Source organism: Manis javanica, chromosome 4 (genome assembly GCF_040802235.1).
Source record: "Manis javanica isolate MJ-LG chromosome 4, MJ_LKY, whole genome shotgun sequence".
Classification (NCBI taxonomy): Eukaryota; Metazoa; Chordata; class Mammalia; order Pholidota; family Manidae; genus Manis; species Manis javanica.
Window position 1 is genome coordinate 166,435,283 of NC_133159.1, and position 24,348 is coordinate 166,459,630.

Consider the following 24,348-nt stretch of genomic DNA (forward strand, 5'->3'; position numbering starts at 1 on the left):
CTCAGTCCCACTGAGTTCACCCCTCCCTTGCCCAGCACCCCTTCCCAGAGCCTGGGCCTTGACAGCTCCACAAAGCGGTTATGAATGAGTTGGCTGTCCCAGCTCCCATCTTTGTTCCAGCCCTGGCCACCCCTCACCTCACTCTCACACTGGAGATTTATCTCCTCTGAGTTCCCACACATCAGGCGGACAGGATGGGAAAGGCCTCTTGGGATGGGTTGGTTTGGGAACCAGGAGTCACAGGGTCTGAGCCAGGGGCCCCACACCTGGGCTCTATTGCCTGAGACTTCAGATCCATCCACCCCTTCTCCTCTGGTCGAACAGGGTCAGAGCCCTGCCCAGGCCCCTCACCTATGTGCATCCTCAGGCTTCTGGGAAGCAGCAGCCTTCCTCTCCCCACCCCTCTGCTGCCCATGCCCATGCCCGGGCCTCTGATCCCTTTTCCTGGGCACTTGCTGAATGGAGCCTTGTTTTCCACTGCTGGTGAGGGCTCCGCAAGGCCAGAGCAGCCTCCAGGGGGCTGTGCTGGTTTTATCTCAGAATGCCAGGCTATTAGGTGGGGGGCAGCCCAAGTCCCCTGGCTCAAAGAACTTCTCGGAAAGCATCTGAAGGGGGCTGGGGTACAGCGCAAAGCAGACTCTGTGCCCACCCCTGACTATTGTGTCTGTGCCAAGGTGAGTCATTCAGTGGGCATGAAGGGAAGGCCCTGGGGGGGTTGCCAGCCCAGCCCTGCCAGGTCTCCAGCTCTGCAGACAAGGCCTGGCTGCTCGCCCCCTCCCCACCTTCCAGAGCCAGGCCCCTGAGCTCCTGTCCAGTCAATGCCCCCTGCCCTGTACCAGGGGAGATACTCTTTATTTGGGCATGTTATGGGCTGCTTGCCAAGGTTCCCTCTGTGACTGCCAGTGGAGGCGGGAGGCGAGAGTCCCAAAGTCTTTAGCCATGCTTAACCCTGGGCCTGAGCAGTAATACGGGGAGGGGAATCTTGAGGTGGGGGTTCCCAGTGACTTATGATCCTGCTGTGGATTGGGGAGCTGAGGAAGGGGAGATGCTAAAGGAAGAGCAAGACTGAGCACAAACTCTTGCCCTGACTCCTCTCTGTGGGTCGGAGTGGCTGTCCTTCCAGCTTGCTGGGCAAGTCGCAGTGTGCAGTCTCCTCTCTTAGTTCAAGTGAAATCTGGTTGAAATGAGCACAGAGCAGTCCTGGAGGGATAAGATGTAAGGAAAGCAGGAAGGGCTTGCCAGTACAGCTCAGTGAATTGTACCTGTGGATGGGAGACACAAGCCTGCTCCACCAGCAGCAGGTGGAGGTCCCACCTTCACGCCCTTTAGCCCCTGTCACAGGCCCAGCATTCTTGCTCCATCTTCAACACCCATCCACCTCTCAGACTCACCCCTACCCTCAGCCCTTACCTATCTAAAGATGTCCACACCGAGAACAACTGAAAAGGTAGGCAGACTTGGTCATGACTGTTTGCCAAACTTTCATTATTTTTTATTACACATTCATTGTAGAATAATCAGAAAATACAAATAAACAAAACAAAAAAACTTAATTAGCCATAATTTTGCCACCTGGAGATAAACACTACCAGATTTTTTCCCACATACATATAAATTCATTTTTTGACAAGTAGGCTCATGCTGTACAAATTATTTTGTAATTTGTTCTTTTTTTACTCAACAATATGTTGTGAACATCTTCCCATATCAATAAATATATATCTACATCATCTTAACAGCTGCATGGTTTTCCACTGTATGTAATAACTTAACCAAGCCCCATTGTTTGGACCATTCTATTTCCTCTGTCTGTCATACAGTTGCCCCAGGCTGACACAGCTCTAGGCCTCCACTATTACCCCCAGGCTCCTGGCCTGGCTCAGGCCCCATCAATGTGGCACCTCCTCTTCTGCTTCCCCAGTCTGAGGGCCTCAACATCCAAAGCTTGAGGCCAATATCTAGACTGACTTCTGGACTAGACAGCTGAAGGCTGTAGGCCACAAGGAGAGGATGCCTGGGCACCCCTCCACAGGCCTTCCAGCCAAGCCATACCCTGCTTTAAAGCAAGGTGGGGACAAGATGACCTCCCACCCACTGTGCCTCACCCCTGAGTCAGAATGTGCCAGGATACCCTCCTCCCTACAGAGCCCAAATGCCTCCTGGGGCGGACCAATACCACACCTGGCCTCCACCCACACACCAGGTGCCCAGTGTTTTCCAAATTTGCCAGCCTCTAATTCAAGCCACTTGCCTGCTGTCCACTGGCTCCGTTTGTGGCCCTGCCCCTCTCCCAGTCCTGGCACAGCATAGTGGTTGGCAAGCATGGGTGGGATGAAGAGAATGTGGATCTCTGGTGGTCCGCTTGGTGACCAGTCTATTCATGCCTGTGACCCATCCCGAGGAAGGCAGCTAGGCTCTGGTGGCCACTAGATGGCAGTACTCAGCTGCCCAGGGCCGAATGGCTGCAGGGCCACCCAGTTTCGAGGCAGAGAGAAAGCTGGTTGGTCTCACAGCTACAGGCAGGCTTTTTAAAACCGAATTTGTAGCACCCAGCAGGGTCACTCCCTTTATTTTCTGGAGTTGCTTCCGACTGCTTTGGCAGTGCCCTCTGGGGGAGCACGAGGCTGTGGCTATTCAATAGCTCTTTGAGCTTGGACAACTTTAGGAACTTTCTGTGGGACTCCAGTTCCATATCTGTAACATGGGAATTCACCATACTTACTTCCAATGTAGCTGTGAGGATAAAATCAGCGTAAGTCAGACACAACAGTTGCTCAACAAGTTGTAGTTTCCATTTAATAACACCTATGAGGTAGGTGCTTTACCTATTTACATGTTAGCACAGTTAGCTGGTAGCATGGACAGGATGCAGGGGGCAGCAGCCAGTGAAGAGAGGTTGGAGTCAACCCCATTTGCCCCCAGACCACTGGCTGGGGCTTTGGGTCTCCCAGGGACATGTGTGAGTCATCTCTGACTGCCTCAGATGAGACTTGGAGTAGAAGCTGATTCTCAGTCTGCTTTCCAGCCTCCCTGACTCCCCCTGTGGGTTCTGCCCCTCCATCCATGCTCTTCCCCAACCCCAGACTTGAGGCCCACAACTCCACTGGTTGGAGAAGCTCTCACAGGTGTGTCAGCCTCTCCTGTGATTGTGGGTCTCTTCTGCACCTCAGCCTGAGGCTTCTCAGGGAGAGGAACCCCCACAGATGGGACTTCCTGATGCTGGGATGCTCAGAATGGGATCTCCCAGAGGGCAGGGGCTGTCTCCCCTTCAGACAGGGCTGTCCTCCCCTTGCATGGGAGCTTCCTGATGCAAGAGCCCATGGTTCACTGTCACATGGGAGCTCCCTGAGGGCAGGGGCTGTCTCCCCTTCAGCTGTAGGAGGGTAGCCAAGGCCAGTATTAGTTCCTTCCCCCATCTTCAGCCTGTGCCAAGCCAGGCTCTGCTTGTGACAAGTGCCCAACTCCAGAGGCTGCAGGAGGGTCCCTGGCTGAAATGCCAGGCTTTTTCCGCTTCCTCTTCCCTGGCCCCATCTCAGCACATCACTGGAGTGTCAGCTCACTCACCTTCACAGACCCAGAGGCCAGGCTGTAGCTTTGGAGTTAATAAGCTCAGGCCCTTTCTTTCCTCCCCACCTCTGCCCCATCCAGGGCCCGCTGCAGCTTGCCCCCCACCTCCCAGCCTCTAACCCTGAGACTGGCTTTTTAATTGCTTCCCCGAGTCTGTGTTCTGCTTACTCTCCCCTCCTCTCCTGCCTGAGTTCCTCTGGGAGGGCGAGAGGTGGGGACCAGAAGTGTCCCTGAGAGGAGGAGAGGGCTGGCAGGCAGCCTGTTATTTCCAACCCAGTGGTCCTCCAAATGGACAGGATGAGCCAGGGAACAGGGGTGGGAGGGCTGAGGGTGAGCTGCAGGGAGCCCTAGGGGCTCAGCTGGAAAACACAGCCACCGTCTTCATGCCCCTGGGCTCCTGGGTGTAACTGGTCCCTTCCTCCCCACCCCCAACCTCCATCCCGAGCTCTCCTGGGTCCCTCTTCAGGGAAGAACCATGGAGGAGGAAAAGATAGATTCTGTCTGGGAACCAGGATTCCCCAAATGTAGCCAAGAGACAAAGGGATATTCAGGGGACAGAAAAACAGGGGTCTGGGAGGAGGATTCCTGAGTCAGCAGCCACCAAAGAGGCTCTCTGCATACTGACAATGTGCGGCCAAGCTGATGGCTGGGGGAGAGAGACCCATAGGAGAAAGCCCTGTCCCCTGCCCTTGACAGGTCCCAAACACTGTTGGAGGTTTTGATTTACACTCAGGTGAGAGGGACGGGTTCCATCTTGACTTCCTGTGCAAAGGGACTATGTCTTGTTCTCTGTGTCTGCAGCTCCTGACACTGAGCCTGGGACTCTGACCTAGTCAGGAATTTGTACCCTAGGGTAGGGTCCAGACATGAGCTGCAGGCCCTGGGGTAAGAAGATGGGTGTAAAGCATCTGAGAAGAAAACACTTCTAAACTCTTACATGTGAGGGGCTCCATGCAAGCTACTGAGGTGGACGAGGCAGGGAGAACAGGATGAGGGGCCTTAGATCAGGCTGGCCCAAGTGGATGGGGGAGCCATGGATAGCCATGTCTCGAGGATGAGTCTCTTTATGTAAGAACAAGCCAATCTCAGAGCCTCATTGCCACCCACGGAGGTCAGCTGGGAGCAGACTGTCAGCTCGCTGCTGCCTCAGCCCCTGCCACCTCCCTGCTAAGCTGGGACCAGCCAAGCTGCCTCCCGGCAAGCAGGGACCCCATGCAGCAAGCACTCTCAGCCCGACCTCCTGTGATTGAGGGCAGGAACCACACGTGCTTAACTCCACCGGCAGAGCCTTTGTACATTTAATGGGTCACCCGAGGGCACATTTTGCACCATGGAGCCACAAATGTTTGCTGAGCGACAGGCCAGCTGCAGAACATCCTTGTCAAGAGCGACCTCTTCCACTTTTGAGCTGCCCCCAGCCCAAGCAAATTTTGCCTCATGCAATGGACCCTGTTGTGCATAGCTTGCCCTCCTGGCCCTAGTTACCAGCTGCCTTGCCCTGTGCCTGCTGCCTCTGCACTTGCAGGGGTGATGGTGACGATCAAATGAAATAATACATGTGAGGGCCCCAGGAAAGGGGAAAGTTATTCAATTTGAACCCAACCAGTAGTCAGCAAGGCCTCCTGAGGTCAAGGCACCATGCCAGGCTGCTGGGGGCTCAGATGTGAAGCTGTGACTGCTTCTGTGGGAATCATGGTCCACAGGGGGGAAACTCATTAAGACTAATTGGAGAGGAGGGAACCCCAGGCACGCGGTAAGAAATGATGTCGGTTCAGTTTTAAAGGAAAGCAGCTTGGTGTCATGCAAAGAACTGGACCCTGGTCTGAATCCTGGCGCTGCCACTTTCCATCTAACTCTGGACGCATTTTGAGTTGATTTCCTCATTATACCTCATAAGTCGTCAAGTTTTGTGAGATGCTTGAAGCCGGTAGGAACTCAGTGCCCCTCTTTATGCTCTCCTCTCCATTCCTAAAGGGAGTCAAAACTGAGCAGGGAGCGACTCACCGGGTAGAGGGCTTATTTGAAATTAGCAGCATTGTTTACACACCACTCACAATGTGTTAAATACCTTTAACATGTTTGTTTTCAGAGTCGAATTAAACACAGACTCCCGTGATTTTGTTTACACTATTTATTCATTCAGCCAGCTTTGTCTTCCCGGAGACGGGTAAACTTGTGTTGAACTGTCACAATCCAAATGAGTGGAGAGGAAAACCACAGGGTGGGGAGTGGGGCTTCTGGAGCTGGCAGGAGGGAGCCTGCACTAGGTTTAACCCACTGGGGTGGCCTGCAGCCTCCCCTAAGACCTGGGGACCTCTGAAATGCGCTCCTCACGCAGGGTGTTGGAGGATAGGACAGGCCTCTGGGTATAATTGCTGTTTTGCCGGCTCAGGATCAGAGGCTCCTGGTGGAAGATGGGGCTGCAGACCGAGTAAGGAGCAGGGTTCACCCCTGGGCCCAGGCTCCTGCCTGCTGGAGGAGGCAGGGGAGAATGTTTTCTACACTCAGGAAGTTTCTTGAGGTCTTGAGAAGAGGAAAGGTGAGAAAGAGAAGGCAACTGCTACCTAGGTGTACAGAGAGAAACACACACCAAGTATGGAGATAGTTTATTAATCATTATAATAAAAATATATCTGTATCTGCATGCACACATATATGTGTGTGTGTGTGTGTGTGTGTGTGTATATGCAGAAATCAAGGCTCAGAAGATATGAACCCTAGTATTAACAGGTCTAGGTGGTAGCATTAAGGCTGAATTTTCCTGTCTTCTTTACACTTCCTTCTACACAGAGTGTGTATTGTGTTTACAACAGGTTAAAAACAATAGGCTCCTTTGGGAATCCAGGCACCATCATCTGTATCAGCACTAGGACCATGGATCCTGCTCGGGCCTGCGGGATGAAGCTGAAGATGCCTCAGTCAGGAAGAGCTGCGACCCGCATCACGTCCCCATCCCACCCTCATTCCTCTTCCACTGTGCAGCAGCCGTAATTGTGCGGCGCCTTGTGTCGGACATGGGGTGGGTAAGAAGGTCCCAAACAGCCACCTGCCCGCACAGAGGGCATTATAAACCAGGGGAGAATGATAGCGGCATCCTTTAAAATAGCAACATGTTAGCACTCACAGATGAATATATACATGCTGAGAAGCTGGGCATATCAAGAGATTGATAAAGAGAGCGAGTAGCAGAATGAACGGCTGGGGAGGAGTGTTAACAAGGGAGGGTGTTGCCATTAATTGCTCTGAGCTGAGGAAGTCGGGTCAGGGCTCCTGGTGCAGGTGGCTCCGGGGCCCAAGAGGGGCAGCGGTCAAGACACCTTGGCGGTGCAGCTCCCAGCTGACAGTGCTCCCCCGACCCCCATCAGCTCCTTCTGGTGCATCTGGTTGCCAGGACAGTGGGGACTGGAAGGGGGCTCTGTGGGCTGTTGGATGGGGACAGACAGGGAGGAGGGAGGAAAGTGAGGCTCTGTCTCCCTGCTACCCTCCCCTGCCCACCTCCCACCTCTTATCAAGGACCCCAAGATGCTTGGGAGTACCCTAGACCCTCCTTTCCCCTGGGTCTTGGCCCACTCTGTGCCCTCCTACTTCCTGTCTTCATCTGCCACTGTGGCCCAGACCATCTCTGTCCCCAGTGCCAGTCACCTGGGTTGCAAGGGGCCCAGCTGGCTTCTTCAAGGTGCTGCTGGGGAGGCGGGCAATGCGGCTGCGGCCCCGGGCGACTCCCAATGAGCAGACTGAGGAACTGAGGGAGGGAGGGAAGGAAGGTGGGAAGGTACCAGCGGTGCCTCTCTCTGGACTACAGGGCACTACAAGTTGGGTCAGGGGTAAAGCTGATACTAAGCTTTGAAAGCAGGGGGAGGCTGAGCACCAAGAACTGCCAGGCCAGACCTGGGGGGTTGGGAGGCAGTGGGGAAAAGGGGAGACTCGTGGCATGCAGGAGGGAAATGGAGGTGAGGGGGTGGTCCATTCCACGGATAGACCAGTGAACACTGAACGTCTCCCTTGTGGAGAGGCGCCTGCATCCTTCAACTGAAGAAGGGAGGTACCCTTCACCTCTAGTATAATCCCGTGACAGCAAGGGCTGAGGGAACCTGCCAGAGAACCAGATGCTGGCCCTGCTCACAAGACCCCCCACTATCGGTGCCAAAGGGTTCAGAGGCTTAGCCGGGGCCTGTAGTTGGCCCAGCATCCCTGTCCTGGAAAAAGCTCTTTCTCTCCCCAAACCCTTCCCACCCTCACCTCACGATGCGCCTCTTCTTTCGGGCTGAGGTCCCAGGGAAAGCAGATGTTGGCTTGGGGCCCTTCATGGTGAACAGGGGCCCGGGTCCTCTGGGGAAGGGGGGAGAGAGGGGAGGAAGATCAGGGGAGGAGCAGGGAAGGGTCGCAGAGCTTCCCCCTCCGGCCCGAGCTTGGCGGGGGACGGGGAGGTTGGACAAGATGACCCCTAAGGTTTCTTCCCACTAAGAGGTGGATTCCTCTCCCTGCCTCACTCGGCCTGGGCTGACAGCTGAGTGACAGGCCTGTTCTGGGAGAACATCCAGATGTCAGTTTCTCGCACGTCTGGGGAACTGGAGTTCAAACAGTTTCACCCTTCCACCTGCCCAGCTCTGAACTTGTTACTGAGAGGTGGCTCCGGCGGCAGGAGGGGCAGGCGTGTGGTGGGCAGCTTGCCGCCCTGGGCCTCACAAGTCCAGGGCAGTCTGCCACCGGTCCCTAGCCTCGGACGGTCCTGGGCTGGCTGCTGTTCCCCTACCCTGCCTTGTGGGCAGAAGGTGCCCGTGAGAGCTTCATCTCCCCACCAAAATATGCTGAATAAAGTTTTCTGAGGACGCCCTTCCCAGTTCCCAGATGCTGGGCTGGAGGGCAAAATCTGGTGTGGAAGTGATAGAAACAGGTATTTCCCAGTGGGGCTCAGAACTCAGACCGGGCCGAAGGGTCCCAGAGATGCAGAGGGGCAGAGAGGGTTGGCTGCCCTCGTTGGTTCCTGCTCCCTGCCAACCCTCCCCAGGTGGTGTCCCCTTAGCAACTCGTGGGCACACCCCAAACCAACAGAGCTGGCAGCTCGTAAGTACAGACAGACAAGGCAGGGCCGAGAGGGAAGTGCATGCTCTCCGTCCTGGCCCAGGGAGTCACACTGCTCTGCCCGAAGGGAAGGAGCCCCCACTCCTCCGTGGGGCAGCATCTCTGTCCTGCTGACCCCTGACCCCTGCTGGGAGGGCAGCTGGAAGGGAGGCTTACCTGGGGATGAAGGGCTGATCCAGTCTGGTCAGCTCCTGGGGGACATTGTCCCAGCCGAGGCACTCATGGAGACCCATCTTTGAGGGGGGCCCCTCAGAGAGATCGAAGGTGGTGTTGAGGCCCCGAGTTGGCAGGGCTAGTGGGGTAGAGCAGTTCTGCACAGCAGACGGGCCCAGGGGCACCCGGCTTTTGATAACTGTGGCTGGGCAGAAGCGAGGGGAGTGGCAGGGGGAGGAGGCCCTTCCCCCTTTGGGGGTGGTAGGCCGGAAGGAAGGCTGAGCCTCAGGCAGGGACCCCCTCCTCAGGCAGGGCAAGAAGGACTGGCGCTGGCGCTTGGTCCCTGGTTTTGGGGGTGGAGGGCTGCCTGGTTCCCAGGGGCTCAGTCTCCTCCTCCTCCTCTTCTCTGCTGGCTGCCGGGAAGACTGGGCAGGGGTGCAGTCAGGCCCAGGTGGTACCCCCAGAGGGTGCGTGAGGCCACTCAGTTGCCTTGCCATGGTCCGGGTCACAGGGCCAGAGTACCCTGGAGACTCTGGGCACAGAGAAGTAGAGTGTCAAGGGGAGATCAGGGACTGGCCAGAAGGAAAAGAATTTGTAGAATTTGGGGAGAAAGACACTAGAGACATGCAGGAGCCCCTAACTCCTCAGGTCTGCAGTGACTCCTAGGGCCTCTCTGTATGCAGAAGTCCATGATCCCAGGGGCCCAGCTGCCAAACACAGTAGAACCCATCATTTGAGGTCCTGGCCACCTCTTGGCAGCAGCTGGGCCTTGGAGGTGGCACCTAGAGGCCGAGGCCAAGCCAGAGCAGGGGTGAGACTCACTTGACTCTGAACACAGCTCCAGAGATGCCCCACCGGCTGGTCCATGAGGGCCTGGGGCCTTTGCTCCAGGCTCAGCTTTCTCTTCTTGCACCAGCTGCTCCAGAGTCTCAAACTCTGTGATCATGTCGGGGGTCAGGAGGTTGGCTGCGCGGAGCAGGGAGTACTGCCGCTGGGCCATGCATAGCACCTTCAGGGCCAACCTGGAACAGAGGGAAGGGCATCGCCCTCCTGCTCAGACCTGGCCTGGCTGCGCACCTAGCCCCATTGCTGCAGGTGTGGTGAGGCACCCATGTGTCCTGGTCCTCTGGTTCCTCCTGCCTTGCCCTAGACTGCCAGCTGGGGCTCCTGCTCTGCCACACCTTGCCAATGAACACGGATTGGCAGAGATGGCCACGGGTAATGGTGGGAGGCTTCACCTGCCAAACATGCCCCCAGAAAAAGTCAGTGACCTTTTAAGTAGGGAAGGAGTGTTATGTGGCCTTGGACTCAGAAGGTTTGAGGTTCTTAGCTCAGCCACCTACCAGTGCTGTGATCTTGAGTAAGTTCATTGCCCTGATGAGCAAGGTAAGGGGGCAGGGAAGAGTCAAGCTCAAGACAGCCTGCCAGCTAACATCCCAGCTCCAACACTTCCCGGCTGTGTGCTCTGAGAGGTACTGCTGAACCTCAGTCTCCAAATCCTTAAAATGGGAATAACAAATGAACCCACCTCATAGGTTGTTGAGAAGATGAAGTGAGTTATTTTATATATAAAGTGTTTAAAGAGTACCTAGCACACACTAAGCACTAGAAGGTTAGCTAACTGTTGTTTTCTGTAAAATGGAAAACATCTGTCTTGTGAGGCCAAGAGGAGATTAAATAAGATAGGCTGTGTTGGTCTTGGTTCTGAGATGACCCTCAAAAATTCATTCTGTTGGCACTTTCTAATGGCTAAGATCCTGAATTCTGTGAATCAATGCATACTTCCCATGCTCTGAGGGGCTATTTAAAAGGAATTACGAGGGTAATGAGATTATTGATGTTGTAAATTTAGATTCTAATAAAGCAAATTTCCTTTCTGTAAGGCACACCTATGATAATAGAATGAACACAATTATCTCAGTGGGGATTATTCACAGCCAATAATTTATCCTCAGGTAGACAACCTGCCTGGACATCTCTGAGCCCCCTCCTCTGCCCTCAGTGTGTGCTCAGGAAACCCAAACTCATTTTATAAAGCAGCCTCCAGGTGTTTTTGAAAGAAGGCAGGATACAAATTAAAAAGACATAGCAGAAACTCATTCTGTATCCACCTGAGCTGCATGTTATAAGAAAATTAGACTATTGAGAAAACAGGGTGCCTGGGGAGAAGTGTACTGGCCTGGCTGCCAGATGACCCAGGTCTGGCCCTAGGCAAATGCCTCGATAACCCATGGACAAATGGGGAGTTGGTCTATATCAGGGGTTTTCAAATTAGGTTTCAAAAAACCCATCAGAGGACATCTTAAATGGAGCAGCTATGCTTTACCTATTTTACATACTGGACTTCAGTGTAAGATTTCATTTGAAGAAAGGATTTTGCAGCTAAAAAAATTCTGAAAAACCATTGAACTGGAAAATCTCAGATCTACTCAATGCCCTGATGGTATAGGAGTCTAAAGCCAAAGTGAAATTATTTCCGATTATCCAGCTGTTAGGGTGTTGCTAGGTGTGAAGATGATCTAGAATGTTTTGCAGTCCCTGATATGTGGGGTCTTCTGTCACATTTTATTATTGCTCTATGAAGTATGGAAAATAAGGACTATGATCCCCAAATCACAGCTAAGGTTGAAGCAACTTGTCAAAGACCACAAAACCAGAGGCAAAACAGAAATGAGAACCCTAGTGTCCTCTCATCTCACAATGGGGGACACAAAGCAGAGAGACCCTGAGTCATCACTGGGAGCCCTGGGAGCAAAGGGGACATCCTGCCAGTGCAGCCGCCACTCCAGGGCCCTGGGGAGTCAGCAGCAGGAGATGGATAATGAGCCTCTGATTATTCAAGCTGCAGCATTTTTGCTGAGTTGGGAACAGACACTCCCCAACAAGAAATAAAATTAAACAGGCCCTTCTGTCCAGAAGCTTTAAATACACTGCCTAGCATGAAGCATGCTGGGGAGGGAGGTGTGGGGTTGGCAGCAGCAAAAGTGGCAGGGGATTTATGTTCTGGGGACCAAGAAAACAAATACTAGCAGTACCTCTCTATTCAGCACAGAAGGAATGGTCCAAAAGCCACTCCTCTCTGGCTCTGGGCAGTGGTGGGTATTTACTTCTGAGAAGAAATAGCCAATATCAGTCTATTGGTAAAGACAAATAGCAAGCACCTGACTCAGGAAGGCCATCCCTTCCTTAGCCTGCTGCTCAGCTTCTCTTGGCTGCCCAGTTCTCTCCTTGCTGAGAAAGGGGCAGCTGGGCCCTCAGACTGGAAAGCAAAGCACTAGCCCAGGCAGCCTAACTCAGAGCTTGCCAGCTGTCTGCATGGTATGTGGTGTTTCACTTCCCTCTCCAGGCAGGCTGCCAGCTATGTGGAGGAATAAATAGGGATCATGATGAGCAGACAGAGTAGATGATCTCAAATTGTTGAAAGCAGATAAGGGACAATGCTGAGGAAGATACGGCTTTAACTGGAGCAGAGCCAGGGCTTTTGTGGACTGCTTCACACCAACTCCCACCCCTAGAGGCTGAAACTATCATTTCCCACCTTCAGCCCCAGAGAAGAGCAAGAAGACACCTACTGCTTGGAACAGTCCCTGCCCAGGGCCTGTGGTGAGGGTCTTCCCACGTCTGGCTTGGGCTGCAGGGTCAGGCCAGGGGCCGCTAGCAGTGGGCGTCTGAAGGCCTGGTTTGGCACCTAAGGAGGAGGGGAGTCACAGCTAGAGGACCAGGCTGGCCTCCCTCACTCCCATAAGCAGCTCCTAAAATCTTCCCATCCTCTGAGTGGAAACGATGGTTTCTGGAACAACCGGGTCCTAGCTGCTTTCTCCCTCCCAGTCCCCCTCCTCCCTCCCTGTTCCCCCTTTGGGAATACAGGCTCTCACTCCCAGACACACAGAATCTGAGAGTTCTCCTTCCCGCACAGGACCTGAAAGCCTCTAGTGACTGAGATGTAGGATGTCCAGGTAGGGGAACCTGGGACTGAAGGGGCCCTCTGGGGGGGTGGGGGGGGAGTGGCATTGCTTCCACCTTTCCACCAGCTCTAAGTCCTACCTCCTCTGCCGGGTCCTTGTCCTCTGGGGACTGTGGCTGGTCTGAAGAGTTCCCTTCTATGACTCTCCCTTCCTCAGCCTCTGACCCCAGGCTCTCCTCTTGAAGGGCTGCAGACCCTGGGTGGAGCTCCAGGGTGCAGGGTTGGCTAGGAAGACTAAAGGGGAAATGAGAGGGTTTGAGAGGTGGGAAGCAGAGAACAGGCAGGAGTTCTGTAGCCCTGGCGGGGGGGTGGGGGGTACAGAACCCTTAAGGGATGGAGCTTCAGTGGCAAGAGGGCAGTACCAGAGGGTGGGAGAAGGAGCCTCATCCACTCCTTAACTTCATCTTTTTCTGAATAGTAGATGTTACTTATATGGGTTGGGAGCATCACTTATTCATTTGACACAGAGCATTTCTTCTATTTTTATTTTACTTAGCATTGTTATCAGAAATGTCTAGAATGATCTGTGTAAAGTAAGAGAGAATGTTCTAGGTGACAACCAGCATGCTGGGCATGGCTGGGAACCCTAACGCTGGGTGTCAGAACAGAAGCAAGGAGATGCGGGGGCTTTTCCACTGAGTGGAAGGCTGGGGGCAAGTCCGGGCAGCAGAACTCACGGGAGTTGTGGAGGACCCAGTGTGGGAGATTGGGGCAGGTCCTGTTGTGGGGCCCGGGCTCCCACCTCATACACTCGGAGCTTCTCTCTCAGGGTGGCCACCTAAAACCAAAGCAATCCAGTCCCTCAGAGCCCCAGGAGAGCGCAGGAGACCAGGATGGCACCCAGTGCTCGGGTCTCTTGCTTCCCCAACCCTGAGCTGGTGCCCAGCCTTCTAGCCAAGCTCCTCACCTCAGCCTGGAGCTGCTGGCAGATGGTGGCATACTGGCTGATGTGACAGTCCAGGCTAATCACGTTGCTCTTCAGCTGAGATGGGGGCACAGAGGAGAGATTAGTTTGTTCATTCAAAGCAGCTTTTAGCAACCACTTCTGATGGCCAGGCACTGCGCCTGGTGCCTCACTCACACCTGAGATCCACCCTCACCAGTGGGGAAGGTCGGTGGCTTGCCTGAGACCGTGGCAAGGGGTAGAGGGTACTTTTGAACCTAAGCCCTCACACTTCCTCTCACCAGGCCAGGGGCTTTTCAGCAGCAGCTCCAGGAGCTCTGGGGCTTCCTGGAGGAGGCAGGAAACCAGAGCAACTCTGCTTTTATGTGTTATTGGTGTTGATGCTGCTTTGCTGAAAATATGGCTCTGCTACTGAACCAAGTCTGCAAAAGATTACTGGCTGACACCTGACCATCCCCTCCTGTTGCCTCCCTCTTGGATGACTCTGCCTCAGTCGTCCCAGAGGTCTTATATTTTACTCGTCAAGTCTTGGAGACAGTCCTGCCTCTCTCCCAGCCAGTCTTGCCAAGGATGGGGATTGTGTCGCTTCCACCACAAAGAATTTCCCTGGAGAGAGAGGCTCGGGAACCTGCTCCCTCTGCCTCGGGGGAATACTTGCTCCAGGTCCTGGAGGAAGCTGGGTGGGTCCTGTCCCTTCCTCCTCCCATCCTGGGGGCTCTGCCCATGGCAGACTGGCCATTCCTGTCTGGCACACACCGAGAGTTTGATCTCCTTGGCCCGGTCGGCATACTTGAGGGTGTTGTACGTGTCCTCATAGGCCAGGCTGGAAGGGCTGATGGCAGCGATCATCACAGTGCGGCAGTTGCCCCCGATGGAGTCCTTGAGCAGACGCGTCAGTTTGCTATCCCGGTAGGGCACATGGGACTTGCGGCCCTGGAGGGTAGTGAGAGGGTATGGAGGGAGGTGGCTGGACTAGACAGACCCAGGCTAGGGCCCAGGGCTAGAAGGAAGGACCCTTGGCTTCGGGAACTTGATGCTGTTCTGGAAGGGACCCTGGGTCAGTGCAGCTTTACCTTTGCGTCAGCCAGGGCATTAAGGACATTGATGAGGGCCAGCAGCGAGCGGTTGATGTTGGCACCCTCCCGTAGCCGCTCTCCCTTCGCGTGGGTGCTGGACGCCCGCTCTGAACCAGCCAGGTCAATCAGGCTCATTTTGGCCACCTGAAGAGCCTGGGTCAGACCTGGGACCCGGTCCTGCTGCTTCACAAAGACCTGGGCACAGATGGCAGGGGTGACGGGGTGCTGGGCATCAGGGGCTCTGGTTTCAGGCTCTGACCCATGACCCCTCTCACCTGGAAGATGGCATGGGAGCGGGAGGAAGTAGCATTGGCATCAGTGGGGTGCTGTGTGCGGTTACGGTTCCCCCTGGTCAGCATTTCCAGCAGCTGCTCAGCTGAGGTTGGCTACAGAGGAGATGCCCAGGCAGGTGGCTGTGGTCTCCCTGACCAGGACCTTCCCCTCAGGACCAATGCCAACCCCTTGCTACTGTCACCACCACAGGATCTGGGGCATCCCCGATAGAACCCCGGAGGACCAATGGGGCTGCTCTTGCCACCTGAGCCCAATCCCACACCTGGTGGAAGGAAAGTCCTTGTACCACCACCCCCTTGTCAGGGTCCTCACGGATGGCAAGGGGCCCCTTGGGCTCCAGAAGGTCGTGGATCTGCTCATTGTACACCTGGGGAGAAGGGAAGCAAGGGAGAGACCTGAGGGACAGTTCCTGGCAGGAACCCTCTCCCCTGGAGGCTGGGCGAGGGCTGAGTTACTGGGCAGGGAAAGCATGATGGGACTCCCACCCCCAAGAGTGGCATTTTGTGGGTGGTATTAAATGGCAAGGACAAGACCAGCAGGCCAAGTTCATGGTCAAGGTGTGTCTATGCTCTTTGGGCCTCCATCTGCCCACTTCCTACCACCCTTTCCCCAACCTGTTCATTCATTCTTCAGGGCTTGTAAGCATGAGGGATGGGGCCACCCAGTTCCGGGAAGAAAGAGCCGTACCTCCTGGTAGCTGATGAGCACCTCAAATCGCTTCTCCTCCTGGCGGGCCTCGAGCCGCCGGTACAGCTCCATGGTGGTCAGGTACATGATGCCCGGCTCCCCCTCTCTCCCCAGCATGGTGTGTGTCTTTCCAGCCCCGGTGGCCCCATAGGCAAACACTATGGAGGACAGGGTGGTAGCAGGGCCAGATCTGCCTTCTCCAGAGGCTCCCCTGTGCATTTCCACCCAGCTCAGCCCCTCCCTCAAGGCCTTCCTTAGCCTCCCATGCACTCCCACCCACCAGCGCTGTCCCACATGTGCACTGCAGCCTTTGAGTTCTATGTCTATGGCCTGGCTCCCCTATAGGCCCGTGGATTTGAGGACACAGGGGTCTCCACTATGGGTGGGGACTTATCTCTTCCTCTGGGGAGACTTCTACCAGTCCAGGTGGCTTCCTCTGCTGGAGGCCCACAGTTCTTTTCCCTGTAACGCTTGCCTAGGTTTGTAATCACACACGTGTGGGTGTGACCTTGTGATTAGCGTCTTCCCTCACTAAACTGTAAGCATAAGGGCAGGAACCATGTCCACTTGATCTGCTAACGTATCCTAGAGCTCAGCAGAGTGCCCCCCCAACTCTGGGAACCCACAAAGCATGAAAGCACCAGAGCCCTTCTCCACGAGGGCCCAGCCCAGGGGGAGGAGGGCACATGTCAGAAGATGCAACATGCACACCCTTGGAAGGAAGTGGGTAGGTACGACTGCCACCAACCAGGGCTCTTCTTCCTTGCTGCCCAGGCTCACCTGAGCAGTTGTAGCCCTGGAGGAAGCTGTCTAGGACACTGTGGGTGGTGTGTTGGAACACGTCCTGTTGGGTAGCCGCCTCACCAAATACTCGATCAAAGACAAATGTCAGGTCCTTGCCCTTCTTCTTGGGGCCATCATGGGTGCCACCCCATTTCAGGCCCGGGAGGCACCCATCGGGCTCCTCAGGGTCGAACACCAGCACCTGCTCACCCACCACCTGAACCACAGGCCGCTGCTGACTCTCCAACTCCCGAGGGGTTGGGGGCCGGAGCCGCACCATCACCTGCACCACGCTGTCTTCCACCGCCATCACCATGGCAACACCTGGGCAGGGACACACAGGAGATGAGGACCAAGTCACTCCAGGCCCAACCTAGTGCCCCTCAGCCTAGCATTCAAGGGCCTTCTTCCACCCCGTCCCTAATAGCTGAGCTCCATATAGAACCTCAAGGGACTAAGATTGGTGCCAGCTCCAACTATTAATATTTCTTTCTCACGTGAAACACCACCTTTGTCATATTCAAATGACTATTTTTTTGTCAGAAGCTTATTATGGGGTTTTCTTTTACATTCTACTAATCCGCCTACTCCTGTACCAACACTGGTTTCCGCTCCGTTCCTTTACAGTATGCTTTTTATCTAGCTAGGCAAGCCCACCCCCTTCCCAACTAGTCTTCCTTTTCACGATTTTCTAGGCTATTTTCATGCACTGATTGTTCTATTTGACTTGAAAGAAATTTTATCAATTCCATCCCCAGAACCCAGGACCCCTGATTCCCCTCCAAAAAAACCCTATTGGTATTATAACTGGAATTGTATTAAGTTTACACATTTATTTTCTAGTAAGCCTTTTCATGCAAGAACACAGCTATTGCCTATTTGTTCAGATATTTTTTATGTCCCTCAGTAAGATTTTATAATTTTCTCTCTCTTCACATAGGCTCTGCAAGTATCCTTTTAATAGAATTCCAAAATATTTTATGGATTTAATTGCTCTTCTGAATGGAACACCTTCCCCATCTCCATTTCCACGTAGTGATTGCTAGTATGTAGAAACACAATTGATTTTTACATATTTACCTTGTATCTACCAACCTCAAACTCTCTAATTTCAGTTGTTGTTTTTTTTGTTTGTTTTTTGAGAGGGCATCTCTCATATTTATTGATCAAATGGTTGTTAACAACAATAAAATTCAATTTCAGTTGTTTTTTATTAGAGCTTATTGGGTTTTTGGATTAATTACATATCAGGAAAATTTTTTTTTTCCATACTTACACCAAATTTCATTTATTGTCCTCTGCATTCTCTAGAACTTCCAAAACAATGTTAAATAACAATCATGATAATGGGTAACCCTGTCTTATTCTTGATCTTAAAGGAAATGGCTTTAGAGCTTTGCTATTCATAAATTGGTTTTGGACAAATAGCTAGGATTCTATTAGTAATGTCTTCTACTCCTATTTTACTTAGAGTTGTTATTAGGAATGTCTAGAATCATCTAATGCTCTTTCAGCATCTCCTAATATTTATTTTTTCTTCTTTATTTTGTTAATGTGGTAAATTATTTGATAGTCCTGGTATCAAACCAACCATGCATTCTTGAAAAAAATCCTACCCTGGCATACTGAAGTTTACAGTTTTTAAATAGTCAAATGTGTCAAGCTTTCTTTTATGGTTATGTCACATTTAAGAAGACATTCCATCCCCAAGGTAATGAACACTTTTATTATATTTCCATCTAATACTTTTTCTTTTTTACATTTAGGTCTTTAGCCAGATTGAATTTTGTTTTGTGAATGCTACGAGGAGGTTTCTATCGTTTCTTTCCAATGTAAGCAATTATCACAAGATCATTTATTAAATAGTACATTCTTTCTCCACTAATTTGAAATGCCACATTTAACATAACTATATTCTCATATAAATATGAATTTTTCTCTGGACTTCCCATTCTGCTCTACTGATATCCAATTTCTTTTCCAATAACTTGCTGTCATAATTACTGTGGTTCTATAGTACATTATCTTGTTCTTTTTCTTGGTTATTCTTGGGCATCCAACTTGCATATGATCTTAGAATCTGCTTACAGAGTTCTATGAAAAATACTGCCAAGATTTTAACTGGGATTATTTTGAATTTGTAGATTAATATGAGAATTGGCATCTTTACAATATCAAGTCTTCCCATGTAGGAACATAGTATCTCTTTTAATTATTCATAAATTTCTAATCCTCAGTAAAATTTCATAATTTTCCTCACATGAGTATTGTATATTTTTTAATAGGGTTATGACTGGTTATTGTATAGTCTTTATTATATTGTGAATAAGCTCCTTTTAAAATTGCATTTTCTAATTCATGTTTGCTAGAATATAGGAAAGCAACTGATTTCTGTATGCAGATCTTGCAACTGGAGGCATTAATGAATTTCCTTATTAGTTCCAATAGTCATTGATTCTCTTAGGTTTTACAATTAAATGATGATACAGTTTGCAAATAATGACAGTTGCTTTCTATTTTTAGCTCTTCTATATTTAGTTCTCCACCCTCCACTACCCACTGGGAATGGATACTAAATTTTGTCAAGTGCTTTTTTGGTACTGGCTGAGATGATCACACAGTGTCTCTCCTTTAATCTGTTAATGGAGAGGGTGACAGGGACAGATTTCCTAATGTTGACCTTGTAATAATTCCAGACACTTGCTTGCCTATTCCCTCTTGCATTCCCCTCTGACCTCTTGCCTTGGTTTTTAAATTTCTCCTTCATGCCAACCTACCAAGGGTAGAGACAAAATTTTTGGAATGCAGGAGTTACAGCTATCCTGGAAAAATTCAACCCAACTCTAGGGATATATTAACAGGGGCTGTTCCTGGAGGATATGAATGGATGAATGCTCTCAGGAAAGAGTAGATTCAGCTGATGGGAGCAAGGTCATTCTGCAAAGAAAAGTAGGATTTCTACCTAATACTCCAGCAAACAACTCATTTTCCTTGGGAATGAGGCAGAATTGAGTTAATACGAGATTCCTGTCCCCACCCACAAGCTTCTTAATTTCTTTCCCACACAAAGCAAGGGAAAATACCAACCAATAACAAAATGTTTACACATCTGTCATTCTTTTCCTGTCTCAGCAATCGGGCTGCCATAATAATAAGCATAACTACTAAGTGCTCACTATGTCAGGGACTATTTAAGCACCTCATGCATATCATCTTTTATCTCCATCTCCAATGCACGAGATGGATATTATTATCACACTCATTTTCAATGAGAAAATTGAGACAAGAAGGTTAAGCAACTTGCCCAAGATCTCAATGCCAGTAAGTGATGGAGCCTGGTTCCAACCCAGTTACTCTGTCTGCAGAGCCTGTTATACTGCCTTATAATGATATCATATATTATGCTCTCACGATCATGTTTTTTGTAATAGTCCCTTATGTTTGTGTAACAATTATAATCCCTTTTATGTAGCTGCATTATGTAATCTGAAAACACTTTCAGATAGATGAACTGTACTTAAATTTCAACACTCAGGGAGAGTTCAGTCTCTCATCCTTTCATTCCCACCCCAGGGAACTCCACTTTTGTATCCAGGGAAGTGAAGGCAGAGGGTGTCTGCCCCCACCATCTGGGTCTATACGGGCTGCCTCATTGGCAGTCCCAGCTCCCTATGGGGAGGATTTCAGCTTAGGAGGAGCCACAGAGCAGCCTAACATTCTAAGCAGGAAATTAAAAAGGGCACTGGCAGCGAAGTGCGCCTAACCTTTACAGTTCTCGCGTCTCCGCCTCCTGAGGGCCAGTGAGGCAGACTGTTTGCCTAATGAGATGTTTTCCTTCTTTCTGAGACACTGCTGTGGGCATGGGGTGGTGGGATAGGGTGACACTTGGCATAGCCGGAGCTAGGATGCCTGGGTCCTGGTGTCTGCTCTGTATCCAACTGGTGGGGAGATCTTGCCATCAGCAAATCACGTTCATGTGGCAGCAGCTCCCCCTTTGAGAGCCAGAGAGAAAGCTCGAATATGCTCCCGCCCCTGGGGGATGGGAGATTAATGAGAGAACGTTTGTCAAGTTTGCTTTGATCTTTGGTTGGAAAGAGCATTTCAGCCCAAAGTACAAGGGAGATGATTCTTTAATAAGATCTTCAGGGTTCTGAGCCAGCCACAGTCACGTCCTGTTTCTAACCCAGGGCAGCTCATTAAAACCCAGAGGCTAACACTGCTGAGCTTGGGCTGGAAAGCCAAGATTCAGCTGTTTTCAGGGTAGTCTTCCCTTCCCATCCTTGTAGGGACAGGCCGAAGAAGCTCAAGCTCCTTAGAGGCTCCTGGAGAATTTCTAAGGACTTGAGAGAATCCACCTGCAGACACAGGGAGTGGGAAAGGCGCTTGGCCCTAGGACATTCTTTTTTTTTTTTTTTACAGGAGTTGCTTCGTGGCTCCTTTACAACTCTCACACGCTTGCGTTTCTTGTCCTTAAGCTCCAAAGAGAGCAGGGCCCTCTTTGTTACAGTCTGTGCTCCCCAGATGCTGAGGCACCAGATTTAGCATGCAGTAGATGCTACATAATATTTGTCCTATGAATGAATAAAGGCCAGAGAAGAGCAGAGCCTGAATCTAAGTCTGAAAATAATTACTATTATAGCTAACATTTATGGAGCACTTATGATGTATCTGGCACTATGTAAAGTGCTTTACAAATGGTGTCATTTAACTTTTACCATAATCTCATTCTGTAGTTACTGATATAATTACTACATCCTTACCCTACAAAGGAAAACTGAAGCTCAGGAAGGAGCTTGTCACTGGATGGTAAGTAGCAAGGCCAGACCTTGAACTTGTTTTGTCACCAGAGGCATTACTCTTCATCCTAGGCTATTCTGACCTGTCGCTGGGCTCCTGCAGCGCCTATCTCCCTTCACCGTAGTAATATCCAAAGACCTGTTTCTTTCTACAGGTGGTTGTGCAGAGGAAGAAGCTGTGTACTTTTGTATTTTAGATAGACAATCAAGGCTGTAACTGATGATAATTTTGTTTATTCCTTTTTAAGTTTTATTTCTCTTGTCTCATAATTCTGGCTAGGATAGAATAGAGGCAACAATAAGTGCCTTGTCCTTTCCTGGTTCCAAATTTTACCTTTCCTGATTTTGAGGGGAATGCTCCTATTATTTCACTCTTTGTTGGTTTAAGAAAACTTATCTTTACTTCTATCTTATCAGATTTAAGAAAACCATGAATGGGTATTGAATTTTATTGAATTCTACTTCTGTGCTTAATGGGACATTATTTTTCCTTTAATCTGTAAATGTATAAATTGTATTAGATTTTCTGTTGTTAAACAATTTTCCTCTTCCTGGGATAAACCCCACTTGATCATAATGTATTTTTTTAACACAATGCTGGTTTCTGAATATTTAAGATTTTTACAACTACATTTATAAAAGAGATTGGTTTGTAATTTTCTTTGTCTTATTTTTGGTATCACAAAAGACTGGAAATGTTATCTTTTTTGGGAGAGATTGTATAAAATTAGAATGACTTATTCAGATTGCTTGTAAATTTCTGGTGGAGTCTGGTAGGGTATTTTTGATGGGTATGAAGGTAAACTTTGAGCTAATTCAATTTCCTCAGTGGTTGTGGGTCTGCTATTTCCATAACTCCTTGAGTCACCTTTGGTAAGTTGTTTTTTCCTACAAATTTGTCCAAAAGCATTGACAAAAAGGATGTTCCATTTAAGTGTCTCTTGTCTCTCTCTTTTAATCTCTCAGTAACTGAAGTTATGTCCCTATTTTTATTCCTAAGATCATTTTCCAGTGTTTCTTATCTTTATTTCTTAGTCAATATTGCCAGGAATTTTGTTTTTTTATTAGTCTTTTCAAAGATACAGTTTTTGGCTAAATTAACCTTCTCTATTATATAATAAATTTCTATTTCATTAATTTCTGCTCTTAACCTCTTCTTTTTATTTTCTACACATTTATCCTACTGCTCTATTTTATTAAAGTTGGATATTTGCATCAATAACGTCCAGATTTTTTAAAAAAGCTCAAACATAAGCATTAAGATTATAAATTATTCTCTAATTATTGCTTTAACTGCATCCCACAAGTTTTATACATAGTATTATCACTGTTCCATGCAAGTTATCTTTTAATTATGATATCATATTTGACTGAGTTAAGTGGGTTGTTTTTTTAATATCCAAACATAGGTTTAATTTCTTTTTCTTTTGTATTTTTAACTACTTCCTTGTGGAAAGAGAATATGATCTGTACTCTGATAATTGTTTCAATTTGTTCTGTAGCCAGATAGAAAATATTTATAAATACCTCTAAAATATATTTTTAAAAATATACAGGAAGTTGGGGTTGGGTAATATAAAGGCCAACAAATTGAGATACTATACTATCAAATTATGGGTGGGGGAGTTCAGTAACTGGATACGTTGGCAGTTTAATGGGATGTGGTGATAGGAGAAAAAGTAGAATATTGAGGAGATTGGAGAAATCAGTATAAGATTGAAAAGCTGATTCAGAAAAATTTTGTAGATGTTCTCCTCTGAGCTAGGCTTAACTTGTCTGTGTTTTCCAACCTGTAAAATATAAATAATATTAGTATCTACACCATAGGGTTGTGAGGATTAAGTGCCTGGTATGTGCTCAGTGAATGTTATCCATTATTACTAGAATTAATGTGACATACAGCATTTTTCCACAGTGCCAGAAGAACTAATGTCTTTAGTAAAATCCCCCACATTTCCAGTGGCACAGAACAAGCTTTATGTTTTCCATGTCACTTCACTACCTTAAAAGGTCAAAGCTAAGAGGAGAGGCATCCTAGACGCAGTAGCAGAAGACATGGTTTTTCTGTCATACAGATATTTCTTTCATTCCTTCCTCTGTTCAATCAAATTGTTACTGAGTGCCCCAATAATTACGTTACAGCTGCTGGCACAGCTCTGCGGTTAGTTCTTCTGTATAGATGTGTGGAGAGGGTCTTAGCTACTCCACACAGATGTTCAGGGGGTCCCAGGGCTCCAGTTCTAGCATGCAGGACCCAATTCGTCATTACAGATGAGCAGGAGAACCTTTCAGAGAGCGGGTGTACAGAGGGCCGGAACCCCGCGCACATATGTGGACCCAGTTTAGGTCCTGAGCAAATGGGCAGAGAGGTCCTGATCTCCGTGTAGACACAGAGGAAACCGCCCTGCTCTGCCCCAAACCCTGTTTAGAGGGGACCACCCACAACATGCCCGGTCTCCACGCTGCACGTTGGTGCCTGGTACGGAAGAAGCCGGGCTCGGGCTTCCTCCATGAGCAGCTGGGTCAGCGCATGTAAGACACAAGCGCAGAAGCCTGCGAGGCCGGTTCCACCGTGGGACAGAACTTACCCTTCGTCGGTTCCCGCCACTGGTGTCGCAGCTTGCTCCCAGGTCCCTCCACCGCAGACAGCAGCCCTGACCACCGGAGAGCGAGCCCTAACCCTGACCCTAACCCTCCCCCACCGCGCCAACCTGCACCCCGCGTCGCGCGTTCAAACTAGCTGGGCCGGCTCTTCAGCGCTTCCCATTGGTCCCCGCCAGGATCGCTGATTGGCTGTTTCCTAAGTAACAAAGCCCAGCCGCGGTCAACAGTGCGCTTGCGCACTTCCCTTGCTGCCTGGTGGAGGTTTTGAGTCAGTGTCCCAGAGGCTGGACGCACCATACTGACCCGCAGAAACCAGTGTGGGGTTGGGTACAGCGGTGGGGGTAAGGATCCCCTCTCTACCGTGCCTGCGACTGGATTCATAACCAATTGCAGCAACCAGACATCACTTTCAAACCTGTTTTTTCTGTGGGCTAAGTT

The 24,348-nt window shown here is 50.2% G+C and overlaps 1 protein-coding gene across 1 annotated transcript; it reads right to left on the bottom strand.

Annotated features, from left to right (window-relative positions):
- Positions 1-6,161: 6,161 nt before the first annotated feature.
- On the bottom strand, positions 6,162-24,033 carry KIF18B (kinesin family member 18B). Its single transcript, XM_073235694.1, has 16 exons — positions 23,895-24,033; positions 16,508-16,834; positions 15,728-15,885; positions 15,303-15,407; positions 15,022-15,132; positions 14,744-14,941; positions 14,427-14,603; positions 13,674-13,748; positions 13,444-13,544; positions 12,847-13,000; positions 12,375-12,490; positions 9,625-9,824; positions 8,806-9,334; positions 7,807-7,896; positions 7,210-7,309; positions 6,162-6,989 (listed from the first exon to the last, which is right to left on the bottom strand). Exons 2-16 carry the CDS (start codon positions 16,824-16,826, stop codon positions 6,876-6,878), a joined length of 2,547 nt encoding a protein of 848 aa, XP_073091795.1. The 5' UTR covers positions 16,827-16,834; positions 23,895-24,033; the 3' UTR covers positions 6,162-6,875.
- Positions 24,034-24,348: the final 315 nt, after the last annotated feature.

What these genes read in the sequence shown, in the direction of transcription:
- KIF18B (XM_073235694.1), bottom strand. Translation starts at nt 16,826, where the DNA reads ATGGTGATGGCGGTGGAAGACAGCGTGGTGCAGGTGATGGTGCGGCTC. An exon ending in AAGGACTTTCCTTCCACCAG is followed by an intron (nt 15,133 to 15,302) that starts GTGTGGGATTGG and finishes TCTCCTCTGTAG; the next exon opens with CCAACCTCAGCTGAGCAGCT. An exon ending in GGCAGGGACTGTTCCAAGCA is followed by an intron (nt 9,825 to 12,374) that starts GTAGGTGTCTTC and finishes CCTCTGTTCCAG; the next exon opens with GTTGGCCCTGAAGGTGCTAT.